Genomic DNA, 13631 nt, shown 5'->3' on the forward strand with positions numbered 1-13631 from the left:
CGTGGCTGGATTGGTAAAGGGCAGAGAGCTCCAGTCCGACTCAGACGCCAGCAAGGTGGAGGTGGAGTGCTGGTTTGGGCTGGTATCATCAAAGATGAGCTTGTGGGGCCTTTTCGGGTTGAGGATGGAGTCAAGCTCAACTCCCAGTCCTACTGCCAGTTTCTGGAAGACACCTTCTTCAAGCAGTGGTACAGGAAGAAGTCTGCATCCTTCAAGAAAAACATGATTTTCATGCAGGACAATGCTCCATCACACGCGTCCAAGTACTCCACAGCGTGGCTGGCAAGAAAGGGTATAAAAGAAGAAAATCTAATGACATGGCCTCCTTGTTCACCTGATCTGAACCCCATTGAGAACCTGTGGTCCATCATCAAATGTGAGATTTACAAGGAGGGAAAACAGTACACCTCTCTGAACAGTGTCTGGGCTGTGGTTGCTGCTGCACGCAATGTTGATGGTGAACAGATCAAAACACTGACAGAATCCATGGATGGCAGGCTTTTGAGTGTCCTTGCAAAGAAAGTTGGCTATATTGGTCACTGATTTGTTTTGTTTTTGAATGTCAGAAATGTATATTTGTGAATGTTGAGATGTTATATTGGTTTCACTGGTAAAAATAAAGAATTGAAATGGGTATATATTTGTTTTTTGTTAAGTTGCCTAATAATTATGCACAGTAATAGTCACCTGCACACACAGAAATCCCCCTAAAATAGCTAAAACTAAAAACAAACAAAAAACTACTTCCAAAAATATTCAGCTTTGATATTAATGAGTTTTTTGGGTTCATTGAGAACATGGTTGTTGTTCAATAATAAAATTAATCCTCAAAAATACAACTTGCCTAATAATTCTTCACTCCCTGTGTATATATATATATATAATATAACCTCTGTCTGCTCAGCTCCTCCTGCTCTATGACATGCTGCCTTCAGCTCAGACACCATGTTCAACATAACAGGTTCCTATTAAACTCCTTTTAGTAACACTAGTAATTTATTCTTTTAAATTTCTGATCTTTAGATGCCTAGGAGCCATGTGTGCGGCCCTACTTACTGATTGACAAGTAACTTCCTTTTGCTTAGTCATGGAGAGTTAGGTCCCTTTCACACAAACGAGTATTCCGCGCAGGTGGAATGCGTGACGTGAATGCATTGCGCCCGCACGGAATCTGGACCCATTAATTTCAATGGGTCTGTGTACATGAGCGTTGGTTTTCACGCATCATTTGGGCGTTGCGTGAAAATCGCAGCCTGTTCTATATTCAGCGATTTTTCAAGCAACGCTGGCCCCATAAAAGTGAATGGGGCTGCGGTAAAATCGCATCCGCAAGCAAGTGCGGATGCAATACGTTTTTCACTGATGGTTGCTAAGAGATGTTGTTTGTAAGCCTTCAGTTTTTTTATCACGCACGTGCAAAACGCATTAAATCGTATTTAGGTGTTATCATTTAGTACATTCTGTGCTCTTTTCACACTACACTTATCCAGGTGTCTGGAAAATGAGCATTGGCCTTTTACACGGACCAGTGATTAGGAACAATAAGCCTTCGTTCCTGTTCATTACCCCATGTAACTGTGCCATCCAGCACCAAACAAATGAGCATTTGTTGGGCAATAGCATCTTCTATGCAGCACGAAAATTCAACGTTCGCTGGCAGCACAACATTTGTGTAAAATGGGGATGTGCTGGCGACGAATGGATTATTATCCCCATACTCCCTATGCTTGCTCTATGGCAGGGCTGGCCAACCTGCGGCTCTCCAGTTGTTGCAAAACTACAACTCCCAGCAGGTCTAGACTGCTTACAGCTATCAGCCTACAGCATGGCATGGTGGGAATTGTAGTTTTACAACAGCTGGAGAGCCGCAGGTTGGCCAGCCCTGCTCTAGGAAATGCCCCTGTTACACTCCACTAAAAGCTGTAACTGGAACCATACTTCAGGGGTGCACAACCTTTTTTGGTCTGAGGGCCTCATTGTCACATTGCTCTATTTCAAGGGGCCGCAAATAAAATAAAAAAATGTTGATTGGTGCTCATTTGCATCAGCCTACTACACAGGCCAATGTGAAGTGACTGGGGATGAATGATCGCTATCACAGTCACTCCTCCTTCATTTAGTTACATTGATTATCAGTAGCACATCCCCGATTACACAGAGATAGGTGCGGCACGATTATTCAGGCCAGTTAGCATGAATGAGCGCTCCTATGAAGACTTGTTCCCAGTAATTGACCTGAATATCTCGCAGTTTCATAAGGGCCTAAAGCAGGGGCGGACTGGGAACTTGAAGTGGCCCCGTTTTGTACTCTGATACAAATTGATGGAAGTGAGGGCCAGCAATACCATATTGTGGCACATTATACCACCCCAACAGAGCCAAATACCACAGTACATCAGAAAAGACTGCCCCCATGAGCACAAAATACATCCCTAAAAACTTTCACTGGCCAGCCGTGAGGAGGGCTCAGATGGCCCCCTGGGCATCGGCCCACCGGGAAATTTCCTTGTGAGTTCTATGGCCAATCCGCCCCTGGCTTAAAGGGATTTCCCAGTAAAATTATTTTTAACAAGTTCTTGCAACATGGCCCCTGAAACTGAAGAGTTATACTTACCTGCTCCCAGCGCTGTTTTCACCTGGCAGTGCATGGCTATGGTCACATACACCTCTCCAGCCAATGACTGGCTTCAGCGGTGATGTGGCCACAAGCAGCGTGTCACTGCTGAAGTCAGTCATTGACTGGAGAGTTATATGTAACCATGGCCATGCACTGCCAGGTGTAAACAGCGCGGCAACTGCAAGATGGTGGCAGAGGGGGCCATGTGGCAGGAACTTGTTAAGTCATTTTTACAGGAAAAGTGGCAACATTTCCTTCCTGCCTCCTATTCATAAATGAGCCTTTTCCTTCACTGCAGAGGACTGCGCTCACTGGTTATTTACCTCCTCCAGCCCCCCAGTTACAGGCGCCATGTAATAACCTTACTAGTGGGGAAAGTGCTTAATGGTTAACACTTTAATAACCAGGCCTGAAAATACACTTTTTTTTGTGTGATTTAGCACACATGGTGGTTCGAATGGTTGTAACATTATGTACATATGTAACGTTCTGTGTTGGGACTACCAAAATAATTTTTGCAACAATTTTTCACTTGACACATAGGGCCTTATAATTTTTTATTTATTTTTAGGCTACTTTCACACTAACAGCACGGACCTCCGGCAGGCCGTTCCGTCGGGTGAAAAGCCTGCCGGATCCGTCCTGCCGCTAGAGACAGTGTGCCCCCTGCCTGCCACAGAGTTCCAGCGAGGCACGGTGAGAGGCTGCCGGAATGAATGTCGGACATGTCGTAGTTTTATTCCGGCAGCCTCTCGCCGTCTGCTGCCATGCCTCTTCTGAAACTCCGCCCCTGCTCCCATTATAGGCAATAGGGAAGGAGCGGCAGTCCGGGGGGGGGGGGGGGGGGGGGGGGCGCGGTCACTAGTGGCAGGACGGATCTGACGAGCTGTTCACCCTACACTCTGTGCCACTAGTGTGAAAGTAGCCTTGTTTGGGGAAAACTGTACAAAACATTTTTAAAAAGTATATATTATTTATTTATTTTTTTAACTATAGTTCCTTATTCTTTAAATATGCAAACTGACACCAAAATAAATTATTAGAATTAGTTACCTATTTTGTGTCGGTCGTTTTATTATGTAATATGTATAGTTTCACGTTAATGGGGCGGGAAAAGTAACGGTTTTAGTTGGTGTGAGTGTTTTTTTTTTTCTTTTATGTATTTTATTATTTTTTTAAATCTTTTTTTAACTTAATTTTTAATATTTCTGCTTCAAATAAGGCGGACACTGACACTTTTTGTAAATTTTTCACTCTCCTTTTTTTTGTATTTTAATAATATTTTATTGTATTTTTTTTATAATTGGTTTATTACCTTTTATTTAAATATATTTTTGCCACATAAAAAGACTGTTAGAGGACAATGAACACTCTACTATTTTGCACCTTTTTTTTCCCCAAATTTTTTTAAAATATATTTTTGCCACATAATTTCCCTCCCCCCAAGGGATCATAAAAACACTGTTGGGGGGGGGGGGGGGGGGGGGGCAGTGAACACATTTTTCTTATTTGTATTTTATTTTTTATTTATTTTATCATTTTCTATTTTTTGCCACATCATATTTTTTCCTTTGATTTGTGACTTTTTTTAAAACATTTGTTACCTTCTTTTTAAATATATTTTTAAAACATTTGTTACCTTCTTTTTAAATATATTTTTTTCCACATTATTTGTCCCTAAGAGGTCACTGAAAGACGTTTGGGGACACACTTTTTATTTCCACTGTAAATGGGGCATCCAAAGGAACCCCAGTTACAGGGGAAACCAGCCTGCTGTGGGGGCTTTATATACAGGCAGAGCTAATCGGGGTCTCCTGACCCTGCAGCTCTTCGCTCCTCTGCCCCCAAGCCGGGTCCACCCTGCATAGCGCTCACCTGTGTGAGGAGAAGGCAGAAGCGCTGATACACTGGTTCTGCCTTCTCCTCTGGTCTCATGCTGTCTCTGACAACTGGGAACAGACCTGCTCCTGCTACAGTGTAGGGGAGGAGCTGTAATGATCCATAGTGCAGCGCTGCGGGCAGAAACACAGCTGATCTCACGATTTTTTTCCCACTGCATCATATGCAATATGAAATGGTGGCGTTGGAAAGTACAACTTGTCCTGCAAAAAAACAAGCCCACATATGGCTATGTGAACAGACAAATAAAAAAGTTATGGCTCTGGGAAGGCAGGGGAGCGCAAAACGAAAACGCAAAAACAAAAAATATCTCCGGGTTAGAAAGGGTTAATAAAACTTGGCCGCTTTCTTCCAACAGCAGCACCACATCCTTGAGTAGAAGTGCAATACCACAAACAGCCAGTGGACAGGTGTGGTGCTGTTTTTGGAAAAAAGGCATGTTTTTCTAATGCTCGGCAATCCTTTAAATACTACATTCTTTAGTGGATACTGACTCCCTATACCTACAGGCAGTACCATATCTGTATTGATGTGAATATTCTTTTCTTAGATGCAGGTTATTACTACTATTGGAGACCTGATATTGTACTTGTTAACTCACACACCGCGCCATCAAACTGCAGAAGAGTCCGGTAGTTATGATACGTGATTACATGGTGTCTACTTTTATCTGCAGCGTCCATAGTTATTGGACTCCCTACTGTAAAGAGAGACAAGCAGACCTACCTGATGGATACTTTGAGCTCCCTTTTCTCAGAGATGTCTGCAGCAGAAAAAGAAGATTGTGTCGTCATCGTTTTCATAGCTGAGGTAAGTGACTGCATGTACTGTAACTACCTGGCATAGGTTTGCGCATGAAATGATTTTTCCACCATTTCTCTAAGGGCTCTTTCTCAAGAGTGAGTTTTCCTTCCGGATGCGGTGTCTGTAGTGAACGCACAGCATCTGGACTGAATCCACATGAGCTTTGTTTTCTTAAAAATCATCTCTGCGTTGCGTAAACATTGCAGCATGTTCTATATTCTGCGTTTTTCATGCAGCTCTGGCTCCATAGAAGCGAATGGGGCTTGCATGAAAAACAGAAGACATCCGGATGAAGAGCGCTTTTCACTGGCGGTTTTTAGGAGATGTAGATTGAAACCCACACAATCTGGATGCGGAAAACACAGAACGCAGTCGCAAACAAAACTGATTTAACTTGCGTGAAAAGCCATCAGTTTTTTTCTGACAGATCCTGACACAATCCATATCACTCATGTGAAATAAACCTTATTCGTCCTTTGTTTTAATGATCCACTCCTGATTTTGGCTTCCAAACCTAACTGTGTGGCCATACACTAAGACTGTTCCCAAGAATGGAATCTCCTCGGAGCCACGACTGTACAAGATTTACAGGTGAAACTCGAAAAATGTGAATATCGTGCAAAGTTCATTTATTTCAGTAATGCAACTTAAAAGTGAAACTAACATATGAGAGACTCATTACAGGCAAAGTGAGATATTTCAACCCTTTATTTGTTATAATTTGGGGGATTATGGCTTACAGCTTATGAAACCCCAAAGTCACAATCTCAGGTACCCTTTGCTCAGGGGGTATGGATTAATTAGCTGACTAGAGGGTGACACTTTGAGCCTAGAATATTGGACCTGTTCGCAAAATTCTAATTTTAAAGGGAGTCGGTCACCTCCACATGGCCATATACAGTGCTTACATTGTCCTATAGCACACCTCTACATGAATGTAATGGTACCTTTTGTCTTTTTCTTTACACTTGCAGAAGCTGGAAAAATGAACTTTGATTCATATGCAAATGAGCACTCGCAAGTACCCAGGGGGCGGCGTTCACTGTGTTGGAGCCCAGGCTGCTCTGCCTTTTTTAATTGTTTCCCAGCCTCTGCATGCATTCCTATTCCCTTGTGTCATCCTTAGGTCTGGCCAAGATCCCACGCCTGCACATTGCCTCACCGTGTCGGGGCATGTACACTGCGATGCCCACTGTTGGCACTGAATCGCTTTAACTACTGCGCATGCACCGGCGAACGGCGCGAAACCAGCGGCAATGTGGCGTTTGCTGGTGCATGCACAGCAGTACACATGCTCCAGCCCGGCGATGCAGGGCATAGGATCGGGATCTTGGCTGGACCGAAGGATGATGCAAAGGAATAGGAGGGCAGGCGGAGGCTGGGGCGGGGAAACAATGAAAAATAAATGGACTTTTGCACGATATTCTAATTTTTCGAGTTTCACCTGTATATGAGATGTAAGGCATAGGTTCTGCTGCCACACAGTATAATCCATATATAATGCCATGTTCATAAAAAAAAGTGCTGGGTGATGGAATCACTGATCGTTAGAGTTCAGAATGACTCTATTATACCACATGGAGAGGGGGCCAGGGTAGTACTTGGAAGTCTTGGTCATGCTCTTCCAACCAATGTCGGACATTTCTAGCCATGTGACATGTCAGTTGTCCTGCTGGAAGATCCCGTTCACACCGGAGAAGACAATCAGCATGTAAGGGTGTATGTGATCTGCAAGGATGCATTCATGCCCAGATTGGTTGAGAGTGCCTTCCACATGGATGAACGGGCTCAGAGAATGCCACAGAAACATTTCCCAGACCATAACGCTGCCACCACCAGCTTGTGTTCTTCCAGCAATGGTTGCAGGATGTTCGTTCCCAAATGCCTGACGCACCAATGTCCATCCGTTCAATAGTAGGCCCCTGGTTCATTTTGGTGTTGAGCTGCTCCACTGTAGCCAATAGGTCTACCCTTGCTCACCTTTGTAGCCGACGTTCACCTCTCACATCCGTAGCATCTGGTGCTCTGCAGTTTCCACTTTGCTTATTCGTAATTGTGCCATTTTTCCAATCACTATACACTTTCACCACAGCTGTACACGAACACCTCACAAACTGGACCCTTTCAGAATTACTGCCACCCTTGGCCTGAAAGTCAATAATTATCCCTTTTTACAACTCTAAAAATAAATTGCCCCTTTTACCCATGACAGCAACGAGAAATGTGTGCAGATCGGTTATCGCACACCTTGGATACCCACCAAGCCAGCTCATGATACTTCCTTCATAAGCTACATACTACCGACGTCAAAAGTAGGAAGTGGTCATAATAATGTGACCTGACCATTTATATGAGAGTTTCTTTGCACATGGCCAATATTGTTCTAGTCCTAGTATTCCTGTATGTTGTGTCCTGTTTAGCAGTGTTAACATTCTTATGTCTAGAGGCAGTACCTTTTTGTAAGCGATTGCCTCTTTTACATTTTTTTTTTTGTATGTCTGATTTTAACATGGTCAAATAAGATGCGGTATCTTTAGTTTTTTTTACCTTTTATACTATTCGTGATGTGTGTTTTTGCTAGGTATTAGTACACGTGTTGAGATTGGCAAGACATCCTCTGTTTTATTGAGAGCTAGTGTCAGCAGCATGTTGCATTGCATTAGTAACCATAAGGCTTATAATCAAAATGAAAAGGCAGGATAATGAATAAATAAAGCAGTACAACTATATAAGAAAGTAGCTAAATTCCCCCTTTGGGATAGTGGATTCTGGGAAATTAAATTCTTCTTATGATTTTATATCTTCATCCAGCTCTCCTTTACGAAGAACAATAGATGATGGATTCCTGTAATTTTATTATTTATTATATTTTCTGTCTTATATATAAATAAATGATACTAATAGCCTGCATCTTCTAACCTAGTGTAATGCACTAGTTTACTATCATAATCAAAGTCCATCTATACAGGCAACTCCAGAACTACTGGCATTCTTATCAAAGCTACAACCAACACATGAAGTCTTTCAGGACTGGTCTAACTTTGGGACATGGACATTTTATTTTATTTTTTTATTCTGTTTCTGTTCATTGCTTTTTCATTCATATTTTTGTATTTTTCATTTGTCTGATATTTGCTGAATGAGGCTTCGTTTTGTAGATGTAGATGCTATGTTTTGGTGTGTATATATATACATTATAATAACATTTTCTATTGATTTGTATTTTGGTAAGTGACGAAAAACTATTCCACGGCAGATTGTATTTATGTATTTTTTTTTACAGCATGCACCCATCATCATAAATGGTGCTTTAAGTTTGTTGTACAGGCAGCTGCGGCTGTGACAGTACCAGACAAGTGTACATTGTATAGTGTCTTGGGACTTTATTATTTAATACATTTTATTTATTATAAAAAATTAGTTTGTTTTCTCAAACGTGACCCATATAGAAGTAGATTTCCCTGTGTACTAATAAGATGAGGGGTTAGAGGGTTGTCTGGAGTTTTTTTCCCTTTGATTATTTAAGTGCTGAGGGTGGCATGAAAGAAAAATTAAAGCACCCTTTAGATTTCTGCAGAGGAAATTACACGTCAAAAAATCTTCCATTGTGTTTTGAATTTTTTCCTGTCTTGGATATTGAAAGATTGTAGAAATACTGGTAATTTGGTTTTCCCACACGTATGGACATGTTTTTGTTTCCAGTGAGCGCGACCAATTGCTTGGCACCTATTATGGAGACTCCATTTTAAAGGACCGTTCCAGCTGTGTGCTTCTATCATTATACATTTATGCATTTTGCCATAGTCTGTATTTTCATAAAATTTTCGGTATACTAATGTGTATGTTATTGCTAACCATTTTTTTTTTTTTCAGGTGAATGCCCAGTATGTGAATGAACTTGCTGACAATATTAAGAATAGGTGAGCATCTAGCCAAGTTCAGATTCTGTTGCAGAATTTTCCGCTACTGAAAATCAGTTCCATTCACCCTAATTCAGCTTGCAGAAATCCATGTGCCTTCCACCTCATTCAAATGAATGAAACTGATTTTCAGCCACAAACTCTGCCGCGGGTGAAGACACCCTAAGACCTCTTGCATAGTAAAGGGGGCCCATAGACGTAGGATAATTATTGGCCTGTCATACAGCGCCATATTACATTAAAAAAAATAAGCCATTTGACATTGCAGGATTTAACCACTTAATGAGTTCTTAAGGATCTGTAATATGAACCGCTAGAAACCCTATTTGCCACTGCAGAGTGTTTCAACAAGACATGATATTGTCCCCTAAAAGCAAGGCTTTGGGGTGGATGGGGAAGAATATATCTTATGGAATGTGTTGGGACATGGCACAATTTTTATTCTTATGGATTTTGTATTAATCTGTGAGGGAAAAAAAAAAACTATCTATTACTAATTTAATACAACAGTATATCAACATACCTAAAATGGAATAAAATGAGAAAAAAAAGGATTAAAAAAGTCACATCATTGAGAATGATTTCACAGAATCTGAACACGGAGTGATCATTTCCAACCTAAGGGGGGGGGCCCAGGCCCAGATGGCTTTGCGGCTTCCTTTTTTTAAAACATTTGCTGACCCCCCTTGTTCCTTTCCTTAAAGTTTTATCGGCATCTCCCAGTCTAATCCTTTTCCGAAACAGGCACTGGAAGCGCATATAGTTTTTATTCCGAAACCTAACAAAGATGTTTCCTGCTGTAGTAATTATCGTCCCATATCCCTTATCAATGGTGATATTAAGATGTATTCCAAATTATTGGCCTCCTGCCTTAATTCTGTGCTCCCGACGGTCCTTCACAGGGACCAAGTGGGGTTTATACCTGGCAGGGAAGCTAGGGATAATGCTAATATAGCCATTAGCCTTCAGTGGTCACTAACTCACCTGATCTTGCGCTTCTCTCATTGATACCTGGCTCTGTTTCCCTGGTAAAGAAAAATGCTTTAAGATTTTTCCTCACAGCGGCCCGAATGAATATTCTGCGGCACTGGAAGACAGATCGCGCTCCCTCTCTCTGTGAATGGGCTGGGTAATTGAGGTTTTTGGTTAGGATGGAGGAACTGATTGCTACTTCACAGGGTCGGGGTGATAGGTTTGAGGCAAGGTGGAGGCCCCTTCTCGATTTCATTGGTTCTCCTGAGTTTTCCATAAGTTTACAGGATCTGGGGTCTACAGCTTAATAGATTATGGTGCAGGGCTGGATTTTGAGACCAGGGGTACCTGGTTCAAGGGATAGTGGGTAAACCGGGGCGTCACACTCGGAGTGTCTCTTCCCCTCCCCATTACCTTCCTCTCTCCCGTCTTCCTTTTCCTTCCCTCTGTTTCTTTTTCTTTCTCTTTTCTATACTGTCCGTTCTTTGTTAATTTCTACAGGTTCACTCAGATTGTTATTGGTTCATGGATTCCTATGTCATCTTTTTGCTATTAGCAGTGGATCCTGCAAGATCCTTTAAAGGGGTTGTCCGGGTTCAGAGATGAACCCGGACATACCCTTATTTTCACCCCGGCAGCCCTCCTGAGCCTAGCATCGGAGCATCTCATGCTCCGATGCGCTCCCGTGCCCTGCGCTAGATCGCGCAGGGCACAGGCTCTTTTGTTTTTAATAACACACTGCCGGGCGGTAACTTCCGCCCAGCAGTGTGTTCGGTGACGTCACCGGCTCTGAGGGACGGGCTTTAGCTCTGCCCTAGCCGGTTTACTGGCTAGGGCAGAGCCAAATCCCGCCCATCAGTGCCGGTGACGTCACCGGGGCTCCTGTCGGCCCCATGGAGAGCCCGGTACGTCACCGGAACTCTGAAAAATGCCTTTGCCCTGCGCGATTTAGCGCAGGGCAAAGGAGAGCATCGGAGCATGAACTGCTCCGATGCTCATGTCAGGGGGGCTGCCGGGGTGAAAATGGAGGGCTGTCCAGGTTCAGCTCTGAACCTGGACAACCCCTTTAAGGTCATATACTGCTTTGACATTTCTGAACACTTTGTTTACCGGTTTGTAGCTATTGGCAGTGGATCCTGCGTGTTCTCTTAATGTTTGTATACTGATATGACATTCCTGTAAACCTTAATAAAATCTGATTAAACATAAAAAACAGTCACATTAAACAGTCCCTGAGGATGGTCACTATAGGGCAGGTACTCGTGTCCACTTTGGCTGAACACAAAACTGCAAAAACATGTTCCTAATTAAAGGAAAATGGTTGTTCCAGAAAAATTTACTTTATACCACATCAGGCTTAGTCATAGGTATGTGGTTCGACCAAATTAACCGCTGGACTTTCCAAGGTTCATACACCATCAAGTGTGTAACTGCATGCAGGTGCCCGTATGTGGCGTTTGTATCTGACCTGCGGTCTATGTCAACATCAGAAGGGAAGGATTTGTAGCCACACCGAAGATATAACATGCGGATAAAGAAAACTTGCTCACTGAGCAGTCCCCCCACCTTGTGATAGATGGTCTTCGCAATATCCTATTTGCGCTCTTTGAGCGGATCGGTAGGGTAGAGTGGGGTCCAAATCTCATGTGGCTGTTCAGTATCCTCCGTGTGTGGCTCTCGTGAGAACCGAGGTGGAGAGTCACGGGCCTTACCTCTTCTTGCGGCACTTGCGGTGTTCGCTGTAATAGGACAGGTTAGTCGTCTCACAGCCCAATAAATATATTCGTAAAGTCTTTTATCGCATGGCCATGCTTTACAAAATTATCGGGTCTTTGGAAGCATCAGTATGAAACACCAGACTTGTTTCGTGGTCTTGCTGACCTCTTCCTCAGTGGACACAAGTACCTGCCTTAAAGTGACCATCCTCAGGGACCGTTTAATGCGACTGTTTTTTTTTATTTATTTTTTTATCTCATTTTATTTTATTCCGTTTTAGGTATGTTGATGTACTGTTGTATTAAATAAATATTAGTAATAGATTAGATTTCCGTGAAGTGTGTGATGTTTGAGTGCTTACCCATCTAGGTCAAACACAGATGACATCTGTGTTGTCTGTGGTTTTCACTGACCCATTGATTTCAATGGACATGTTTCGTGTGTGACACAAACCAAAATAGAGCATGTCTACATGGTTTTTCCACTGACCCATGGTAAAGAAAAACTTCTGCTAAGCCCTGTCCCCTTTTCTCAACACTTAGGGGCACATTTCAGACGCTTCTGTAATAAAGCATGTGATGAAATCTCACCTTGATATTCATGATCCCCAGTGAAAAATCTCAAATTGCTGTTGCTGAGATTGAAGCATTACTTGTAACTAAAGTGTTACTACCCTCCTCCTGTCACCCCACTAGTGTCCCTGCTCCCCCTCCTCCTGTCACCCCACTAGTGACTCTGCTCCCCCCTCCTCCTGTCACCCCCCTAGTGACCCTGCTCCCCCCTCCTCCTGTCACCCCCCTAGTGACCCTGCTCCCCCCTCTTCCTGTCAACCCACTAGTGTCCCTATCACCCCACTAGTGACCCTACTCCCCCCTCCTGCTGTCAGACCACTAGTGAGTCTGCTCCCCCCTCTTCCTGTCACCCCACTAGTGACCCTGCTCCCCCATCTTCCGGTCAACCCACTAGTGACCCTGCTTCCCCCTCCTTCTGTCACCCCAATAGTGACCCTGCTTCCCCCTCCTTCTGTCACCCCAATAGTGACCCTGCTTCCCCGTCCTTTCACCCCAATAGTGACCCTGCTCCCCCCTCCTCCTTTCACCCCAATAGTGACCCTGCTCCCCCCTCTTCCTGTCACCCCACTAGTGACCCTGCTCCCCTCTCCTATTGTCGCCCCACTAGTGACCCTGCTCCCCCTCCTCCTGTCACCTCACTAGTGACCCTGCTCCCCTCTCCTATTGTCACCCCACTAGTGACCCTGCTCCCCTCTCCTATTGTCACCCCACTAGTGACCCTGCTCCCCTCTCCTATTGTCACCCCACTAGTGACCCTGCTCCCCTCTCCTATTGTGACCCTGCTCCCCTCTCCTATTGTCACCCCACTAGTGACCCTGCTCCCCTCTCCTATTGTCACCCCACTAGTGACCCTGCTCCCCTCTCCTATTGTCGCCCCACTAGTGACCCTGCTCCCCTCTCCTATTGTCGCCCCACTAGTGACCCTGCTCCCCCTCCTCTTGTCGCCCCACTAGTGACCCTGCTCCCCCCTCCTCTTGTCGCCCCACTAGTGACCCTGCTCCCCCCTCCTCTTGTCGCCCCACTAGTGACCCTGCTCCCCCTCCTCCTGTCACCTCACTAGTGACCCTGCTCCCCCTCCTCCTGTCACCTCACTAGTGACCCTGCTCCCCCTCCTCCTATCACCCCACTAGT

At 44.0% G+C, this 13631-nt stretch overlaps 1 protein-coding gene across 1 annotated transcript in view; it reads left to right on the forward strand.

Annotated features, from left to right (window-relative positions):
- MGAT4D (MGAT4 family member D) overlaps window positions 1-13631 on the forward strand; it is a 160320-nt gene that overhangs the window by 103953 nt on the left and 42736 nt on the right. The window contains exons 4-5 of the mRNA XM_044300768.1: window positions 5193-5326; window positions 9194-9240. Of these exons, the coding sequence (XP_044156703.1) occupies window positions 5193-5326; window positions 9194-9240 (181 nt within the window). The remainder of the gene's footprint in view (window positions 1-5192; window positions 5327-9193; window positions 9241-13631) is intronic.

The sequence above is a fragment of the Bufo gargarizans genome, chromosome 1 (genome assembly GCF_014858855.1).
Source record: "Bufo gargarizans isolate SCDJY-AF-19 chromosome 1, ASM1485885v1, whole genome shotgun sequence".
Lineage (NCBI taxonomy): Eukaryota > Metazoa > Chordata > Amphibia > Anura > Bufonidae > Bufo > Bufo gargarizans.